Genomic DNA, 20653 nt, shown 5'->3' with positions numbered 1-20653 from the left:
AATATTTTAAAAAATCCAAAGTAATTTATGTTGTCTGTTAAAAAATACTACATCTCCAAACATATTTGAATATTATTTATAAATTAGGATTCTAAATTCCAGAGAGTGGAGCTGACACTTTGTCAAGTATGTGATCTACAAGAGAAGGAACTGACCTTTACCAAGTTGTCTTGTGCCTTTCCTTCCTCATATTAAACCCTCAAAAATCTTTACACAACTGATGATGTACACAGAGAAAGTACATTAAAGGAAGTGAGACACAAACCAGAAAGTGCAAGAGAGCCTCACTTAAAGCTTACATGAACACAATGGCTCAGAGACAAGAGAATAATGACATAGACACCGGCAATTTAACAGTATGAATAAATACAAATTTAACGTGAAGGCACAGAAAAAATACGAGACAATCAGAAGAGGCGTTCAGGGAGATTTATGCGCGGAAAACCAGAGGATAACTGTAGTTCTCTATTTCACCGTATTTGTTTCACTGGTAGCAATAGCATGCAAATAAATGTCTTATTTCATGATCCAGGAACAGACAGTAGGCAGGGGAATTTTCTTCTGTCAGTGTGATATTTTTCCTGCAAGCACGATCATTTAACACTTGTATTTGTTTTCCACAAACCAACACAACAGATATTACAATATCCTCAGAGAAAACACCATCAATTTAATCTTACTAGATGCAATATAAGCCCCCAAAAGCGTATTACAAATTCTGACTGTTAAAATTCTGACGACAGGGGTAAATAACCGCTGTCAGTATTCTTACTGTCATTTATTATACTCACTACACTTGGCACCTGTAGAGTCTTTAGATAAAGATGTTAAAAACTCAATTTACGTGAACAAAGTTCTGTGTCTACAAAATCCATAGCAGAATGGTGGGGAGAGAGAAAGAACTAATCAAATGAAGAAAACCAGTTTTGAACTCTGTAAACTAACTGTAGAATGATGGATGTGTCCTTGGTTTTATTATTTCTATTTCAAACAGCCTCTGAAATGACATGCTGCATATAAAAAGATGCAATGGACATGTTTACTAACTAATGTATTTCTACTGCGAGATCTACTTTTTGTTTGTTTCTAAGTTTCTAGCACTAAGTTAACCCTTTCGAAAAGGAGATGGCCATCCATGCCCCTCCACAGCTGTTACCATCCCCAGGGCTGACCAGATTATTAACACTGGCAGACAATCCACTTTTGGAGCAGTGAGGCTTCTCTTTAAAAACTGACCCTCCTGTCAGTTGTAAGAACAGTTTCCCCATTCTCTCACTTTCTTTCACATAAATTCCTACAGTAATTCCTACATTAAGCTCATTATATATTACCACATCACCCAAGCCTTCAACACAGGTCTTGACATCTCTGGGGCAACAATTTACAGACTAAAAGTTTGTGCTATTCTATAGATAAAAATGTTTTGGACATATGTCTCTAGCTGCTTGCATAGTTACATTAGTGTCATGAGATCATGAAAGAACTATTCATTTAACCTGCATGAAAACTAATTTTGACATGCCACTTCGGTAACACTGTGTAACTAAAATACAGTTTAGGTATTAACGAGTGGAGGTTCTTCCTTCTCTTTTTGTTTTGGGGTTGTTTTTTTTCTTTGTTTGTTTTAAATTGCCAAGCCCTGAAGTTGTCAATCATCATATTGAAAGAGGATTTTGGTTTTAATGGGCAAAGCAAACAGGTTAAGTATGACACACACTCACCCCTCTGCAGGTATTGCATATGCTATTAAGCAGTAAGAGTGAGCATATGACTAGTTTGGTTTACCTTAGAAAGTGACTCATGGGCTGATTTGATTTACAGCAGTATAATACAACGATTTACTACAAATAATAACAAAAACGAAATTCTATTCAGATGCTACTCGATCTCAAATTCATGCACAACCAAGGGTTAAGCCATGAGTATAAACACTGCAGCTGATGGCACTATGATTTTGAGAAAAGATAAATTACATTATGACAGTTCTGTTTGGTGAAACATTTTAAAGACAATCCAAGATTTCATGTTCCTTTTGGAATTGCTATAGAAATATTAAAAATGCTTGCTTTCAAATGACTGTTAGGCTGTAAAAATTTATGTGCTATTGTCTGATTACATTATAGCATAAGTTATCTTAAGTTGTAAAGTCAGTCTTAGGCAGGTAACAAACGAAAACACCAGACATGCTACTGTGCACAAAATCAGAACAGTAGATACAGTTGTATCAGAGCAAGACATCAGCAGAGCAATTTCTGTTCTGAATGATTTTTAGTAACAATTTAGATAAAATTGTTACTTGTTGCAGAGATTTTGCAGTTTCTTCTGAAATAAACTATCATTAGTATATCCCATTCTCAAGCATAAAAAAACCCCTTAAGTGCTGGTACAAAGCTGATCAGAGACTAGTTACTTGTCATGTGGCTTTACTCATGCAGGGTAACTAAATTACTAAATACTAAATAAACTAAATTACTGTCTCAGTGAGTTCTGGAAAACCAATCTCACTGGTGGTCCCTTCAGCACTCTAAGTTCCCTGAGCAACAGCAAGCGGAGCTGAACAGGCAGCTGTGAAGCAAAGCACAGCATCCTCTTACCTCGAAAAGATTTTAGTCTTCATGGCCAGGAACCCAGTTAGTTTTCTGCTGAAATACAGGGAGCTGGGTTTTTATTGCTTAACTAAGCAATAAGGTGTATGGAAAATGAGTCTCCCAGACAAGAGGTCTAGAATTTCAGAAAGCTGGGGAAAAAAGTTTACTGAATTTCAGGAGTTAAATTACTTAAGTTAATCTTAAGAAATCAGCTGCCATAGGTGTTTATTACCTTATTGTTTCCTCAAAAGTTTTTTAGAGAAAAAGAATTACCAATACATAAGGTAGCATGGTTGAGACCTGGATTTTTCCTCAGAAGAGAATTTCTAAATTATCTTCACTAGCACTGTGCAAAACACAATAGTAAAAGCTTGATTGGAAACAAGACATTTTGCTTTTGGCACAGTAGTACCCCTTCAGAAAGCAAATTATTATTTGTATTTCATGAAGTATTTTGAAAAAGGCTAATTATTGCAAGTACCTATCACAACTCAAAATTCAAGATTGGTTATAAAGTGCATATATCAATAAATATAGAAGAAAGCGCTTAACAAGAGCATGCATTAATGTCTTCTAATAAGCTTTGGCCAAGGAGGTCCAGCCACGCTGTGCCCACACCACCGCTCCCACCATTCACCTAATTTGCTATGCAACCAGCTCACTATGAAGTGAAACTGTGAAAGCCACAGTAAGCCGAGCAAACATACACACTGGCATCTAAAAGGAAAAAGCCAATGCAGCCATGAAGTAAAATTAAACACAATGTGCAGCGAACTAATTCATATCTACAGATCCTTATCCAAGCAGTGCTGGAAATGCTCACATTGCTTGCACCCTACTCTCATATGATCTTGTTTCCAGTCTTTGCTGATATAATAATGCAAAAAATTATTACAATTTAATCAGGGAAATAACCTCCCAAAACATTATCTCCTAAGAAATTAAATGTGTAGTCAATACAAAACACAATGGAATTGATATAAACAACACTTGGAAGACAGCTACTAAAAAATAAAGACCAGCAATATGCGGAAAACATGGATGTTTCTCCCACTAACCATACACTTATCAACGTCTGAGTAATGTTTCACTGTTCTGCTTACTGCTAAGCAATGACTAAGCCTCAGCTTCCCTGGTAGTCATTTAAAAATACAGGAAGTTTTTCTACAGAGAAATTGCTCAGGAGCAATCTGAGTAAAAGAAAAACATATGCTCAAGAAGGAAGGCAGATATTCTCACTACCTCCCATATGTGGTGTTTTGGAAAGCAGAGAGGAGCAAACTCCATCACATGAGGACACGGAGCTTTACCTGCGCAGGCAGCAGACTTTTCACATCCTATCCACAATCTACAGAAACATCTACATCTTTTCTCCTGGCACCTCCAGTTCCCCATAATGAAATATTTTATTCTGGTTTTACAATGGCATTAAATATTAGCACTGACTAAGAAAAGAGTAATATCTAGGTCCTACTATTTTTTTGGAGTTTGCTATATTCTCATTCGATTTCTCTGTGGTGAGAACATTGCCTGTGCACCTTGTAAGAGGACGGGGTCCAAAAAAAGCTTCAGAAAAATCAGGCTGCTTGTGCATCCCTTAATTCAGAATGTTTCGTCTGAAACTAGGTAAGAAATTTAGTGAAAATATATGTTACCCTGAGTCAACACAAGCACAATCAGATCACTGTTCTGACTGAGAACGATGGTGCTAAAAGGCTTTTTGGAAGCCCTCTCCAATTTAGAAGGGTTTTTCAAAGCAAAGCTTTAGTCAATTTAAAATAAATATAAATACTAAGGTTTCCAAAACACAGAAGATATACACTTTTTACTATTATATAGTTTCCTTTTCAAATAGGAGTCTAAAATGTTTGTTTCTCACTTGGTCAATCCATCACATTTTTTGTTTACATATATTCCCTTCTTTACAGGTGCTGTGTACACTATTAAGCAACACTACATTGCTGGCCAACATAATTAATGGTTGATCTAAGAGCTCAGTCTTTAAACTGCACATTTTCAAGGTTATATGGCTCACAATGGTGACTGGAGAAGAAAAGGCAAGTGTAAGAGATCACAGTGACTGCCCTCGGTTGACAGGAGAGAGTGAGTTATGAACTGAGAAGGTCCAGAATTATCTATAATCGATACTTGGAAGATGAACTACTCATTTTATTTTTCAGCCTGGCCAGCACGGATTCATCAGGCATTTCATTTTTGTTTGAACTGTTCATAAACTTTCACTCTTTCTACAATACTGAAAATCGGTGATTGTCAGACATCGCTCTAGTCTGACTCAGCATGCCAATCACTGAAGGAGAAACAAAACCAGGAGCTGGATTTTTTGTGAATAAAGATGTAAAAGCTATCAATAGTAAACCTAACAGAATCACTTGTTTCAAAAGTTCTAAATGTGCAGGCTTTTCAAGATCAGACACCTTTCTGATTACAGCAGAGACTGCTCATACTCTTCCATAAAACATGTTGTTCACCTCTGAGATACAGAGCACTGTAAATGATGGCACCTGAGAAAAACAAACTAGCAGCTAACAATAGGTTAAAAAAACAGAAAAACTCAAAAGCAGGCACTGCTGCTTCTCTCAACAAATGCAAGCTTCTTCAGCAACATCACCTACTGACATGTCAAGAGGTGCTACTATAATAACTGCACAGAGCTAAGCTACAGCAGCTGCTGCAGTTGAATACACAAAATCCACAGCGCCCCCCTGAAAGGCTGTCCTGGATTTTCACTGCAGGGAGGAAGCACAGGTTATGACTTCTCAACTATTTCCCCTGCAATAATCCTTTGTAATATTTCCTTAACTGATGTGTCCTTGTTCCAAGAAGCTTCTTGCTCTTCCAAATCTCTGATCACCCACTTCCCTACTGGAAGAACTCACTGGTGGACCCTCCCAGTACATGGTGAGCTGGTTGTTGGCCAGCGGGGAGGGAAGCAAAGGAAGAGCAAGGAGAGGAACATCTTGTTGACCAGGAGCTACATGGTTATGCCTTTTTGAAGCTAAAGTTTACAAAAAAAAAAAAAAAAAACACAACAAAAAAACCAAACCCTTACATCAAATCAGAATGTTCTCCACACATCACGTGGTTTTTGTCTCATTAGGTATCTGCTATGGGTAAAGGTTTGTTTTGGGAGATACAACACTTTAGAAGAAAGCTTCTGTAAATAACAAAGACAAGCAAACTGCCGTCAGCTCTAACCGCAGGGAGGGAAACCCCAGCTGCCTACTGCTACAACTCCAAATCCAGACTTTAAACTGTGCTCATACATAGAGGTGGTAGGGCTTTTGATAACTGTGCTTAATAAACACAGTCCGGCCTGGCTTGTGGTAAATAAACACAAGGCAATGACAAAACATCGAGCATGTCCCACTTTAGAAACTGTGATTGTCAAAGTTAGCTTTGATCTCTTTCCATAAATCTCACAGTATCCTTAAAGATCTATCATTAGTTAAGCTTCAAATTCATAGTCAACAACCGGAAGACATATCGAGCGTACATGCAACTGCATTAAATAAATTCTATATACAGAATCTATCACTTTTAACAGTAGATCTGCCACTGAAATTTAGAGAAAATGAAGCATTGACCAAACATAGTTTAACAGGTTTACTGTTGTTACATAACTTTGATAAATAATTTGGCAGATTTGTTACTACCACAATCAAATTCAATACAAAGATGAGCAATACTAAACATTACAAAACACGACCAAATTTTAACATGAGGAAGCATCGTTACTGAAATAGTTTCCTCCATAGGGGAAAGTTTTTTCTAATTTTCTTTCATTGGTTTTACTGGAGACATCACATAAGGATTCTAGAAGGCACTGTAAAAGAAACTAGTTATTCCCACTAATGTTACCACTACCATTCTGCAGAAACCTGAATGCTTAAAGCAAGCCTAAACCTCTCAAGCACACATGCAAGTAGTTGCATGCAGGGAACATGCAAACCCAACACCTACCTCTATTTTCTACCTTTGGAAAGAAATATAAGCAGGTAAAACAAAAATCTTTCCCTTGACTTTCAAATTGAAAAGGAGAAACAAGTTTCCATCACCTACCAAAAAGTCTACCTGTAATCTAACAGTCTTAATTATCTCTAAAAGGCTACAAAGTCAAATTCAGCAATACTGGATCACTCAAAAGGGCGAAAAATAATTTACTACTGCAACTGAAGTCACTGTATCTGAAGAGGAAACAATTATATTTATGTATTTTTGTATTTCACAACGTTTCTCCTTATGTACTAGAATATTTTTTATTTCCACAGGGATTGACCCCATTGGTAAGGCCACCTGGAAGGTACAGGCAGCTCTAAAGTACAAACACACTTGCCCACTTTACAGTCAGGTACCTTTTAACCAGCTGCTGGTCAGGTCTCATTAGAAATAGTTACGCAACTTCCATCTTCTGCAATCAGCCTGGTCACAAGAATTTCTGTTATCAAAGTAAAGCACGATTTTTTCAACAATTGTTTCCCATTGACAAGTCTTTGAAATTGAACAAAAGAGAGAAAAAGAAAACCAGAAAGTGTCCTATCCTAACAAAACCAATCCAGAATTACAGTACAATATTCTCTCTTTGGAGTTAATTCTTTCTAAAGTATCCCGTCAGACATTTCAATTAACAACTATATTCCAATCGTAACTGTCAGCATCAGATGCTTTACAAGAACATACAGAACCTTACGGATTTGAGCAACAAGTGCTGAAAGGTATTAAGAAAAACACTTATTTAGCCATTTATTTACTTACATTGTTGTTGCGTGTTTCTACTGCTGGAAACTTCCTGACTATGAATTTGACAGCAGATTCCAGGTTTTTGTCAATAAGATAGGATGGTTTGGCTTTGGGGTCACCGCATGCCTATAAAAAAATACAATAAAAAATGAAGTAAAAACACAATCATCCATCTAAAGTTAAGCGATACTTGCAAATCTGACGACACAATTTTATAGAAAGATTCTCTTTTTGTTTGTTTGTTTTTAGTGAGCAGGTGATAAAATGAAAGGCAAAGTGCAGGGACTGTCACAGCTGAAATATGCAATGGGAAACAGTACAGAGATGCTCTTCTACTGAAAAAGATGCATGGAAGTATCAAAGCAGTTAGTGCAGAACAGCAGTGAGGGAAAAAACTCAATCCTAAAAGAAGGAGGAAAAAGAATGGTTTCTTTTTAATGCTATTCCTGGTTTGAGGTAGTGTTGTATCATCTGAAGTTAATAAACTGTTACAAAATTCAATCATGTCATCATCTGTGGAGGACAGTGCTGGGCACATTAGATGATTAATCTATCCTTTATTAAACAAAACTAAAAGCCCCACCACCAACCTGCATTTAATTTTTCTTCAAACTGTTAACTGCAAGACAATTTTCCATGCCACAATAAAACCACCAGTACTTGCGTGAAGTATCCTACTTCCCTAGATTGAGAACTCAAGTTTCGTCCCTTTTCTTTACTCCTATAATAGCATAGGCTGTGCTTTAAAAGCAGCAATCAAGAAATTTCATTAAATTTTAATTTGCAGAGAGGTCGCAACTAAGTGTTAGGTCTCTATTTAAGTATCTTATGTAGACATCTCAGAACAGCTTCTGTGGATAAAGGACTGACGAAGCACCTACTTTTGCCAGCTCCAGAGCATGCTGTCAGACACACGACTCCTCCTCCGCTACTCTGACTAGTGAGCCATGCTACATCATTTAGTTTAGAGCAACACACTGAAAGCAGGGTTACTTACATGACAAAATTTGTGCTCAAATTGTATTTTCTCTCAAATATTCATTTAGTTTTACAGTCCTCATAGGGATTTGCAAAGGAGTTTCATGTCTCATGCAAAACTAAATCACATGCTAGGCGTTTCTACGCAACATAGTGAACTCAAATGACAGCTCATTTCAAAACTTCTCCACATTGATTTCTATGACCGAGTTGTGGACTGCAGAGACAGAAGTCATGGAGTATGAGACCGATTCTGAAAGCGGGCAAGCGGGCAAAGGGAAGGTGAAAAGCTTTGCAAACCTTCCAAACTTGTCCTTGCTGGGAAAGCAGTGTAATAAAAAGAGAGAAAAATTACATATAAACAAATTACTCTTAAATTCTAAAACACGTTACATTTAAGTGAACTAACACACTATTACCTACATCCAAGAGAACATTATGACCATCTGTTACTACAGGCAGCATACTTTCTACTGGATGGCAATTATTCTAGTAGTCAAACACAACTTTACACATACTCATTAGGATTTCACCGTTGTGCAAAGTGCTGCATATATAGAGAGACATGTAACTTCTAATAGTATTTCCAAACTAAGTTTAGGTAGGAAGAGGAAAAAAAGGAGTTAACAAACATCACATGCAACTACAGGGGAAAAAAAGGAGAGAAACTCAGTGAAGTTTTACATACCTGAAAAAGAAACGGTAGCCAAGAAAAAAAAAAAAAAAGAGTCATTATTTTAAGTTTCTAAAACTCCTACCAGCAGTACATGACCATCATGATGTATGCTAATGTACTACCCTAACACCAACACTCTCACATTTGCTAATTTTTCCACAAAAATACTTAATTTTATTAAAATATCATATCTATAATACTACAAGAGGAATTTACAGTGAAAATAAATGCAGCAACGTCCACAGTATCACTTAGATATTAAATAGTTGCTTCAATATTCTTACAGTAGCAAATATGTGCCACAGAAGATCTATTCTGAACACACTTTAAAGTCTTTACACAATTTCAAAAGTAAAACTTATACCGTAAATAGATGTCAAAAAATTAAACGATGCAACCTTCAAATTTATGAGGTCTTAAACCAGATGTCACGGATTTGTCAGATTATTGCAATTTGCTGCCCTCGTCACAAGTTATACATTTTTCTCTACTAAAAGAAGGATCGCAAACTCGGAAAACAGCTTCATAGACAGCACATATTTGTGGCCTGTTAAATTCCAATACGGTTGCTCTTACACAGGAGACAAGAAATCTGCCACTGTTGACTTCCTAAATTTTTCGGTTTGAATTCAAACACTACTTCCACATTACACTCCTTATTTTTCCTAGCAACAGATGTTTTTCCTTGTGTAAATCAACTCTCCAAAATGGTTACAGAAAATTATGTTCTACCCAAGCTCCCACACACAGATCACTTACATGGAAAAACATGTCTGAAAACACTACCATGCACATCCTCATGTAGCTCCAGGAACTCTAATCCCAAAGATGATTAATATTATCCTCAGTCTAACTGGCTATCCCCTCAATCGATCTGAGTATGCATGAAAGCCTTGTTCCTTCCAATTGTTTGTTTACTAACAGTGCACTTAAAGCAACTGTAATTCTTCCTACTAATAAACTACACAAGATGGATCCATCGATAAGAAAGAAAACTGCTGCAAGATATAAAAGGTTAAATGTCTCCTTCATACATTTCAAAATTCCAACTTCTAACAAGCTGGACCAGTCTATGTATGTGGACTGATGAGGCCAGACACCACGGAACAAGGGGGTCAATGCCTTTTCCTTCCCTCTAACACATCCCACAGCTCCTTTCTAAGAACTGATATTATTTGGTTACTATTTGTTGTTGCATCAATACAGTTTTCATCCATGCTGTTACCTGCATTCAGGTAAAACAGTCTACATACACTAAACCTCCCCTAAAATGGCAAATAGACCTATGAAGCTCAAGCTCACTACAATTTAGTCTAGAAAGCACAAAAGAACTAAGATACGAACCCCAATCCCAGCACTTTCACACAAGTGATAAGGCACATAACCACAATTTTGCACTGTAGAAAGAACAATGGCATTGAGTGCAATGGCCTTAGAATATAGATAAGAAAAGCAGATTTTGCTTTTAATCATTGTATTAGTCAATATAAACCCCCTTGTCAGCACTGTAATAGGCAGGAACACGGTGGTACAACACACAAATATCACTTTGCCATAGACAGCTCTCTAGCATTCAAACAGAATTTTGAGAAGTAGCTCTTTCTCAATCAGCCTCAGATGTCACTTTCTCCCCTAAGTGGGCTACAATAACCTTTCTTCATTTATTTTTTTTTAAGAAAAAACAGAATGGCTACGTTTTTTGAGCATTAAAAAGAAACCTGAATTAAAAATGTTCTTACTAGAGCGGCATTCATGGAATACAGCTCTGAGAAGCTTTAGGATTCCAGCTGCTTTGGCCCCGAAATATTATACTGGAAGAATCTCCCAGCAGTCATCTCTAAATCCCTTTGTACGTTACTCAACAGTTGTCAAGCAGTTATGCTGAAAAAGATGATGCAAAGCTACCACCAGAGACTAATCCAAGTAATGTAACAAAAAAAAAAAAAAAAAAAAAAGCTCAGGCACTGGATTTCTATCAAGTTACATAGCATTTTCCACAGCAGTTTAGAATGGTCCATGTTGTGGTAAGCTCCCAGCTCTCAGTTAACTAAGTGAACATATTTTCCTGATCTCATTCCATGCATCCAAGTCTTACCAAGAATATGATTTTGATAGCTAAGAGATTCATTATTCAGAATTCTCATTTGCTATCATACGTATAGGCCAAACTTCAGAGACTGGACTACATATATTCTTTAGAAAGGTTTCATGACGCCATTTGTTTTGAATTAATGTAGCGTTTTCCTACCTACCCTAATAATCTAGATAACTAGGTCATTATTATTATGAAACAAAATACAGACTCTGTTCTTCACTCGATGCTATGAGGCTCTTCTATGCTATTTTCATTTCAAAACTGAAGAATACTACATAGTTTCACTTTTTAGATCATAGTCATTCAGAAGTGGCCAACAAGAAAATATCCAACAATGAAAACCTCCTTAGGGTCTACATTTAAAATAAGGGGCCTCTAGAGAACACAGAATCTGGTACAACTGTCCTTGGTGTAGCATACACCAACGTTAAGAGATACGGCCAAGAGCCCTTTTGCCCCAGTGCAGTTACAGCTATCACCGCAAAAATCAAAGCCCAACATCCTACTTCCTACTTGAGGGCAGAAGATGTTGGAGAACAAAACAAAACCCAAACCACCAAACAAACAACAACAACAAAATCAACAAATTCGCTACATATATCCAACTGATGGGACATGGAAAAAGGGAAGTTTATGTTGAGGTACAATCCTTGCCGAAAGTCAGTGCCATGGCACAGTAAACAGGGTGCAAACTCGCATTTAGAACTCCTAAACTTCACTCCTGCCTTTTACATAAACCTGTCAGGCGTCCTCGAGTAACAATATTGGGAAGTATTACCTGAGTTACATGGTGTAGGATGATCTTTAAAAGTCCAAATATGCTACTGTATTATGGAAACACCTTTTGTTGTTGTTGTTACTGCTAAGCCCAACCTCTTTCAAATCATTAGCAGGGCTGTTTCCCAATAAAGGAGAAACAGGGCCATTTAAATCAAGAATTTCCTATGTTCAGTCCCCAAACCTACATCAGCAGATGATCATAAAGTAAGTCATATTTTGCAGCAATCTAACGTGTTTTTACTAATTCAAGAGATCTTGACTTACTGTTACTGCAGACTTGAGATAAAACACCACTGAGCACAGTTCCACTGGACTGTGGCAACAATTACTGAAATAATCCGTCATTCACAAATCAACATGCACTAAAAAACTCTATCAATATAACCAGCAAACTGAAGGAATTTCAATAACAGCAAAAAATATGTCATCCCCTGAGTTAGTAACTTTCATTAGTAAATGGAAGTACACTAAGATTTCTCACATTAAAAAAAATTGGAACAGCTCTTGTATGTACCATCTAAGGTTTATTACAGCATACTCTCTTGACATGCAAGAAAGGCATGCACACTAGAACTGTTCTTCTTCCCCTGGAATAGCTGCTGGCATTAAAGACTTCACCCTAAAATATATCTGTAAGTTTCAATGCCTGGTTTGCAGCTATGCATCCTATAAATTATACTAAATAATACATGACAAAGAAACATTCAAAGAGAGAGGTTTATAATTAACTCTAGATTTCTGTAGGATAAACCACATTATTTATTCTTTCTGTCATGCATTTAAAATAATGAGATTACCATCTGATAAGCTCTAATTTCAAAAACGCGAAACTACCAAGGAGAAGAGAGGTAAATAGTCAATAAACAGCTTCTTTGAATGGTGAATACATGAGGAAACAGTTCACACTACATCTGCCTTAATATCTCTGATGAAGCCTACCACAACTGCTTCGCTGTATTTAGGTTTTATGGAAGCCCGAGATTATTATTAAACAGGCTGACCCCAGACAAGCTTTGTGAACGAAGCTTTGTCCCTCTTAACAGCAAAGCAAGCAGATGCAAGAATTAGCTGGTCACACATAGACAAATTATTATAGTTTAAATACTTTTGATGGCTAAAATGTAACTGTCCTACAACACTATCACTCGGGTAATCTTGTACCAGCTAAATTACATTACTGATGTTTGCAGTTACATGAATTATACTTATACAAAGGGTAAAAATGTATTTTGATACATAAACTAGGCTAGTAGATTCAACCAGAACTGTATTGTTCCCATAATTTAACCAGGATCCGTAATGAGAAGAAAGTCTCCAGTGTACTAATTCTTGGACAGTTTCTACAGGCCTTGTACATATCCAAAATATGGGTCAAAATTATTACAAATTTAACAGCTATTGCACTTTTCATGCACAGAAGTTCAAATTTTTGAAGGATCATGCACTTTAATATTAATTAAAATTACAATTAAAGTTATTAAAAGACAGTCCAATGTTTGCTGCAGCTAAGCAAGGCATCTACTCCACTATTATTCATTTTTTGGTGTGTCTTGAATCCTGAAGTATGTACTTAATTTTAAATCCCAGTGTATCTCTACTCATAGATCCAACCCATTACAATGTAAATTCATGTGAAATCAGAAGAAAAGGCTAGAAATTACTTTCCTGTTCCAAAGCAAGATGAACTATATCTATGTTGCTCCTGGGAGACATCTGCTAAATCTTTACTTACAGGTCTCCAACAGGCTACATTCAAAAGCATTCTCACAGTCTTTTCCAATATTTAACAATCTTTTTAATTAGGAAGTTTTAAGATCTAAACTCAACTTTTCTCCCTACAATTTAATGCATCACTACTTCATCTCTGTGGCCATACTGAACTGCACAAACTACTCCCCTTCTCTCTACAGCAGTTCTAAATACTTAAAAATCTGTATCTCTTATTAATTTACTTTAAAAAATTCTTCCCATTTTCTTAATGGGTGAAATTTCCTGCATCAGTGGTCTTTCTTCTTATTCTGCTCTGGACTTTCTCCATTTTGTCCACATCTTTCTTGAAAAGTGTGTCAAATCAGATTCATTTCAGATGAGTCTAAAAGCATGCCATGCAGAGCAAAAGGATTATTTCCTTTCTATCTTGCTTACACATTTATAGAACCTCATATCATCCCTGACTTTTGTGCAGCAAAACTTAGTTGGCTCACATTTGTGCTGGCAGGTGCCTAATATTTCCTGGCTATTTTCTGCAGACTTGCTATCTCATTACTTTTCATTAGCATTTTAAATTTCACTAAGCACAATCATACTTTTTCAGCCACCTCCAAGTTCATTAGGCCATACCTACTAATTTGTTAACCTCAAACTGAATTCCAGTTAGGCTCTTCATTATTTCCACTGCTTCTCCCAGTTTCCTAGCTACAAATTTATTAAGCACACCATAGTCATCATTTAGGTTATTAATATAAAGAGCGATTGGAACCAGAGGTTAAGACACAGCCCAACAAGACCCTGCTGAACCACAGTCTGACAATGAGACCTTCATAACTGTTCCCTAATACGGTTATTCATCTGCTTCCATCGTTACGATTTCATCCAGACTGTACTTCCTTAGATTGTTTGTGAGAACAATCAGATGAGGTCACGTCAGCAGCCTTGCTAAGGTCTAAGTGTAAAATATTCACCAAGTTGTTCATACTAGAGTGACCTGTCAGCTCGTCCATGAAAGAAATACGCTTGGTAACACTTGTTTGAGTAAGTACTTGGTTCTAGTAACCAAATACATGGCAGGTGAAACCCAAAGAAAACAAACAAACAAAACAAAACACAAAAAACCAAACCAAAACCAAACCAAACAAATCCAAAAAACCACCCACAACAAACAAAGAGAATTTGCACTGTCACAAAACTTTCTCGAACTGTGATTTATAAAGTCACATTTTAATACAGGAAAGCAAGGCAACAGAAATGTCCGGTCTATTCTGAACCTAGAACAGGAACTGTTAAGACTTTTTAGCTGCATCTTTGTATGCAGAGGCACACAATCTTAAAAATCTCTTCCAACTAAAACTAGATTTGGTTTTGCGTCAACATGCGGCAGGACAAATGAACAGTAAGTGGAGGGTCATGTAATTCATTTTGTAAACAAAGGAACAATGCAAGGTAATTCTGGGCATCTACACTTGATGCAAAAGGATAAATCCACCTGGCTTTCTGTATATTTTAAAAGATATCCTAGGATATTTTTATATGGCATTAGAAAGTCTTATTGTTTATTTACAAAATAAGTTGCTTTTCTGAGTTAAATAAAATAATGTGACATGGTATCATCAGTTTGTGCTTGCTTCCTGAGCAAATGAATTTATTTATTTTATTTGTTTTTTATTTCCAGCACTGCCTGTGAGTTTGTTCTGGGCTTCTTCCTCCTCCTCTTATCAGCAGGACAGTATTCTGAGTCATTCCTCCAAGACCACAGACACAAATAGACAAACATTAACCTTTACAGAACTGCCGATATCTATCAAGTCCTGGAAGCAATACCACCCCACCCTAAGCCACTTCCTGATGGTCTCAAGACATTATCTGTTCTTTCCAGTATCAACCTTACAACTCAAAACTAGATTTTATTTGTGAGCTTTTCCTTTCAGTTCAAAGCTCTGCACCCCAGCAGTGAGCTCAGTGTCGAAAGGGTGATCTAATCCTACACTCTTCCAAAATTCAGCAGTCTGCAGATTGGAAACTTCTCCATGTTCTGCCAGTCACCTAAAATCTCTCCTACTTTTTCCTGAGGCACTGCCCTAGTGCCTGAGCAAAACAGGACACTTTATCAACCAGTTCTATTAGTCAAACAATATACAACTGTCCCCTGCAATATTTAGACATTGTCAAGTCCCCTCCAGTTCAGTTTTGGAACTTTTGGGATCTTTTTCTTCAGCCCAATCTCACAAACAGCATAAAAGGCTGGCGAAGGAAGATTTGAGCTCTATTCAGCCTTGGCTGATCTGGTCAACTTGGCATCGTTTTACCACAGGAGACTTGTCGCAGTCGGACTCTCCCTCACAGAATACGCCTCCTCTTGTACTTCGGAAAATAATAAGTACTTTACCTGCTGCAGAAGAGAAGATAATAGGCAAAACAAAAAGTACTCAGTCTTTAAAAAGGCTAACAAGTAACATCCTCAACACAGATAAAAATCCAAGATTTCCTGCTTTTGTATCCTTAAAGAACTACCTTGTATTTAATCACTTGCTAAATTATTTTAAATCTGGCTTCATACTAAGCTGTGTGGTGCTCACAATAGGACTGGAACCACATTTTTACTTTGGAATGGTAAAGATAAAGTCAGCTAAAGCCCCTGCAAATATTTATTCTGCTCCTTATCTACGACTTCAGTTTGGTTATGCAGTTCATATCTAAGAATTGGTTTAACATTCTCATTTTTTCAGATGCTATGTCATCATCAGTTGTGAAAGTCAAAAGAACTTGTTTTGTTAATGACATTTTAAGAAAAAAATTTGCACACAAACATAAAACCTGTAGTGTGAAGAAAAGAACATTGCTAGAAAACCAATTAATGCTAAACAACAGACTCATCATGTTTGAATAACATATACTCTAAATAATTCAAAATCTTAACTTTTACCCTTAGCATTTCTGTTGACAGTAGCCCTGCTTCGCCATTCTTCAAAAATTACACTCTGTTGATTTGCTCTGGCTAAATCTACACTTCAGGTATTTTAAGATGAAATCTCTTATTATGAATACTTCCCAGTATCCAAGGGCTTCATAAACAAACAAAAGATCGGCCCACAGATAACAAGATTTCTCTGCCACCACTCTTGAACAACACACTTGTCAGTACCAGTGGCATTACACAAAACTTGCCAACACGGACTCTGTCTGCTCTGAAAGGCAACCACAAAATCCAAGCTTCACCTGAGCCAGGATGGCATGAAAAGTGCTGCTGCCTCTGATTTATGGAGGTTTAGTTGTGGGCACATAACAAGAAAAGAGGTACATAGAAAGCAACAATACAATTGCTAACCGGGATAACTGAGGATAACTTCTTAAAAAGTAGAAGGAACAAACTAGGAAAGAAACCGCAACAGTAAGCTTCCAAAGTTCAGAATTAATCCTGGTCTCAGTACAAAAGCCAGCTGAAAGCAGCAAGCGAAGGGTCATCCTCCAAAATAACAGTAGCAACAAAAAATCCACCTCCACATGGATAAGATGAGAATTTTGTCTCATGATACGCTATGGCCTTAGTAACTCCACTTTTCATATTTTCCATGTCACTCTGAGGCAAAAAAACCACACAGATACTCTACCTTAAAAACAACAAATTTCAAACTATTTCAGAAGAGAACACCACAGAAAGTCACTAAACAGGACATTATGAATAATTGACAGCTATAAGCACAATGACATCAAAACTGACATTTACGTAGGAAGATGAAGTGTGTTTATCAATTTTCTAACTGTTTTTAACAACTGTATTTCTTGGGAAGTAAAATTTTCCTGCTTTCTTTCTAACAGTCAAGAGAATTCTTGATCCTTTAAAATCTCTGCTCCCTAGACAGCGTCTACAGCAATCTGTAAGGCAGCTACAAACACTTCACCTCTCACTTCCTCTTATTAAAAAAAGTCTTAACCATTTCCTTTAACCGCAATACCACATATTGTGTGCTTATCTCTAGTAACTTGAGTTTCGATATCATCTTCAAAGGAGGAAGCTATGAGAATCTTAGACAGCAGTTTTGGAATTTACTGTTTTCAGAGAGCGAAAAAGAAAGAAAAATCAGAAATAAAGAAAAATGAAGCATTCCAGGCAGCCAGCTATGCTGCAGCTGGGCTGAAAAAAGGTTCACAATAAAACACAGTAATCAGTCCTGAGACTTCTGGGGTTCACCATCAGAGCTAGCCAGTTACCACTGACAAACGGTACTCACTGAAGCTTAAAAAACCAACTATTTGAATCACAAATCACTATACGAGTACACAGAATTGCATCTGGGATGGACGCAGATTTGCAAAACTATACATCACACAATAATCAAGCTGCTTGGTCATGTCTGCTCTCTCTCTGTATGTAGGACCTATGCAATTTTGGACTCAGTTCACGGCATCTGCAGGAAAAACTGGTGTCACCTCTAGTGCTCCCCTACCGAGAACCTATCCACTCACATCACTAATAGGAGTAACAGCAGAAGCTACCACCCTACGGGCACATATGCTCCGGACTCTGCCACCTGAACACGCCAGCAGAAACGTGTCTGTAGGCGCTGGGTTGCTTAACATGAGTAAGTGGCCCCAAATCAGAGCACTGATAATGGAAACAGGGCCCATGCTTACACTGGTTAAGGCACAGCTCTACGTCAGGACAAGGTTTAACTTCTCCTGTCTTGTTTCCTGCCGTTTCGCGCCAAAACAGGGCTATGCTCAGGAGAAATTCCTTTGCCTGTTTTTCACCTGGTGTATTTCTCTCACTGCATAACAAGCACACACACAAATTACTTCCCCACTTCAATGTTCTTCCCCATAAACAGGCAACTCCCGTTTTATCTTAAAAGTATGATTATAGTGTTACGATTATTAAGTTGATGCAGCTTTCCAACATAGGAAACTGCAGACTAAAACAAACCTCCCTTCTATTTTGGAAATATACAAATTTGTAACAATTTTAAATGCTTTATTCGTGTCAGCAAAGATAGGCAAACATTCAAGTGCACATCAACTACCGACACTGCTTTGGATCAACACTGACTTCTGAATACTTCAATCTTTTTTTTAATTATTATATTCCTGGAAACATCATCTTAATTAAAATCAACTTTTCACTTGGTATAGTCAGGCAGCCCTTACTATTCCTGGAGCACAAGCCTCTTATACGAGCAAAACAATTTGACAAAACTCATCCTTTAGCTCAGATCTGTTTGACAGGAGCACTCCTGACAGAAACCTGAGTTTGGAAGTCAAAGCCATCAAGTAAGCACCTAAAAATCTCACACCCCCTCTGCTACTACCGCAGCACAGGCCTACTGAACCCAGCATGTGAATGGCACAGATATTTTAACACGCAAGGCCTGCAAAAGGATGCCCATTGCTTTAACGGAATAACAGTTTATTTGAAACAAGGAAAACCTTTCTCAGATGTAATTGTGTTCGAGGGAAAGCAACAAAACCTGAACTAATGTTCATTACTAGAAGTGGATTGAGCAGCCGCACACATTCAGATGATGCACTGCTGGTCAGGAAAATTAAACTGGTAAAAATACACGAAGTACCCGGCGCAGGGGATGGCCATGAACCACGCTCTAATACATCGGAAAGCACCAGGATTTCCTCCAGAGGAGAAAGAAACTAAACACGGAGGTGTAACCCATCCTTTCGGTCATACCCAGACCTGCAGCCGCCCGCACCGCCTCACCCGGGCAAACACCGATGGGTGGATTTCGGGAAGGCGGGACCAGCTCTAGCACCCACGGCAGCTTCGCGCATCTGCTCCAGCTCCCGCTGGGAGCTGCTAAGCAACGGCGCGCCTCGAACTTATCGAAATTAAAACTTACTAATTTTACCCCAAACCATTCCCTTCGGTAGCGACGGGTTTCGCAACTCGGCGTGGGAAAGCCCGTGCCGAGCAGCCCACTCCCGGCTCCCGTGACTCACGCACGGCGGGGCGGGAGCGGCGCCGGGCCTAGGCCCCGCGGCGGGGGGCGCCGGGCCTGCGGGCGCCGCGCAGAACCGGCCTCCCGCCCGCCAGGTAATGAGGCGATGGCCGTCCGGGAAGCCCCATCACCCCCCGCCGCCGCCGGGCCCGCAGGCGCCGCAGCGCCGGGCCGGGCCGGAGCGCCTGACCGCGGCGGCGGCGTAGCTCACGCCGCCTCCCCGCCCTGCCTCTCGGGCCCCGCAGCTAGGCCGCAGCGCGGCCGGCTGAGCCGCAAGCCGTGAGGCGGAGCGCCGGACCGGCCGGGGCCCGGTGGGGCGGCAGCGCGGCGATCGCGCCGGGGCGGTTCCTCCCCCCCGCCTCCCCTCCGGGGCCCCCGCACCTTCTTGATGTTGTAGAGCCGGGTGAGCATGCCGACGCCCCGGTCGTTCAGGATGGTGAGCTTCTCCGCCAGCTTCTGCTGGCTCGGCTGCAGCACCGACCGCGACATCTTGCCCCGCTGCCCTCCGCGGCCCGGGCCCCGCCGTGGTGCGGCCGCCGGCCCGGCGCTGCGCTGTCCCTCCGCCGCCCGCCGCGGCGCTGCTGCCTCCGCGGGGCGTGGCCACGGTGCGCGTCACGTGGCGCCGCTCTCGGCCGCCCCCTGCGGGCGGGCGGTGGCGCGACCGGGCTGCGGGCGGCTCGGCCTGAGCCCACGCTGCCCGCCCGGTGCGTGGGGGGAGAGGCGCTGGGGTGCACAACCCCACCTCTGGAAACCGCGGCGGGGCAGCGTTGGGTTGGGGTCCGGTCTCCATGGGTGGTTTATTTTGCTGCTGTGCTGAACAGCAGATCCGTCACGCTGTACTTCAGGTATAATCCCAAGGTGTGCTCCAAAACCAGGAAGAATATTCATTTTTGTTCAAGGTTTATAAAAAAATCGTTTTGGTTTTTATTGTTTTAAATTTTACGTGGCGGAAATCAGGAACTGAAGCTCAGAAAAGCGTTGCATGGTGTATATTGATACAATTATCATTGTCAGGGTCTCTGATTTTCTGAGGGCTTCTCAGGACCGCACCTGGATGGGACCCGGGAGGCAGAAGGAACCCAGGGACACCCACAGGGCAGGGCCATGAGGGACTCAG

General features: G+C 39.4%; 1 protein-coding gene across 4 annotated transcripts in view; it reads right to left on the bottom strand.

Annotated features, from left to right (window-relative positions):
- The window catches only part of NCKAP1 (NCK associated protein 1), a 63329-nt gene extending 43216 nt beyond the window's left edge, over nucleotides 1-20113 (bottom strand). For 2 of the 4 annotated variants that reach the window (XM_065840868.2, XM_065840869.2), the window contains exons 1-3: nucleotides 19918-20113; nucleotides 8625-8642; nucleotides 7362-7472 (exon numbers count right to left, since the gene is read on the bottom strand). In XM_065840868.2, coding sequence (XP_065696940.1) covers nucleotides 7362-7472; nucleotides 8625-8642; nucleotides 19918-20025 — 237 coding nt within the window. In that variant the 5' untranslated portion in view covers nucleotides 20026-20113. The remainder of the gene's footprint in view (nucleotides 1-7361; nucleotides 7473-8624; nucleotides 8643-19917) is intronic. The other 2 variants (XM_065840870.2, XM_065840872.2) reach the window with 1 other exon arrangement.
- Between the last annotated feature and the right edge of the window lie 540 nt (nucleotides 20114-20653).

This window comes from Patagioenas fasciata, chromosome 7, assembly GCF_037038585.1.
Source record: "Patagioenas fasciata isolate bPatFas1 chromosome 7, bPatFas1.hap1, whole genome shotgun sequence".
Taxonomy (NCBI): Eukaryota; Metazoa; Chordata; class Aves; order Columbiformes; family Columbidae; genus Patagioenas; species Patagioenas fasciata.
The sequence above is the reverse complement of the archived record's forward strand: the minus strand, read 5'-3'. Positions and strand labels throughout refer to the sequence as shown.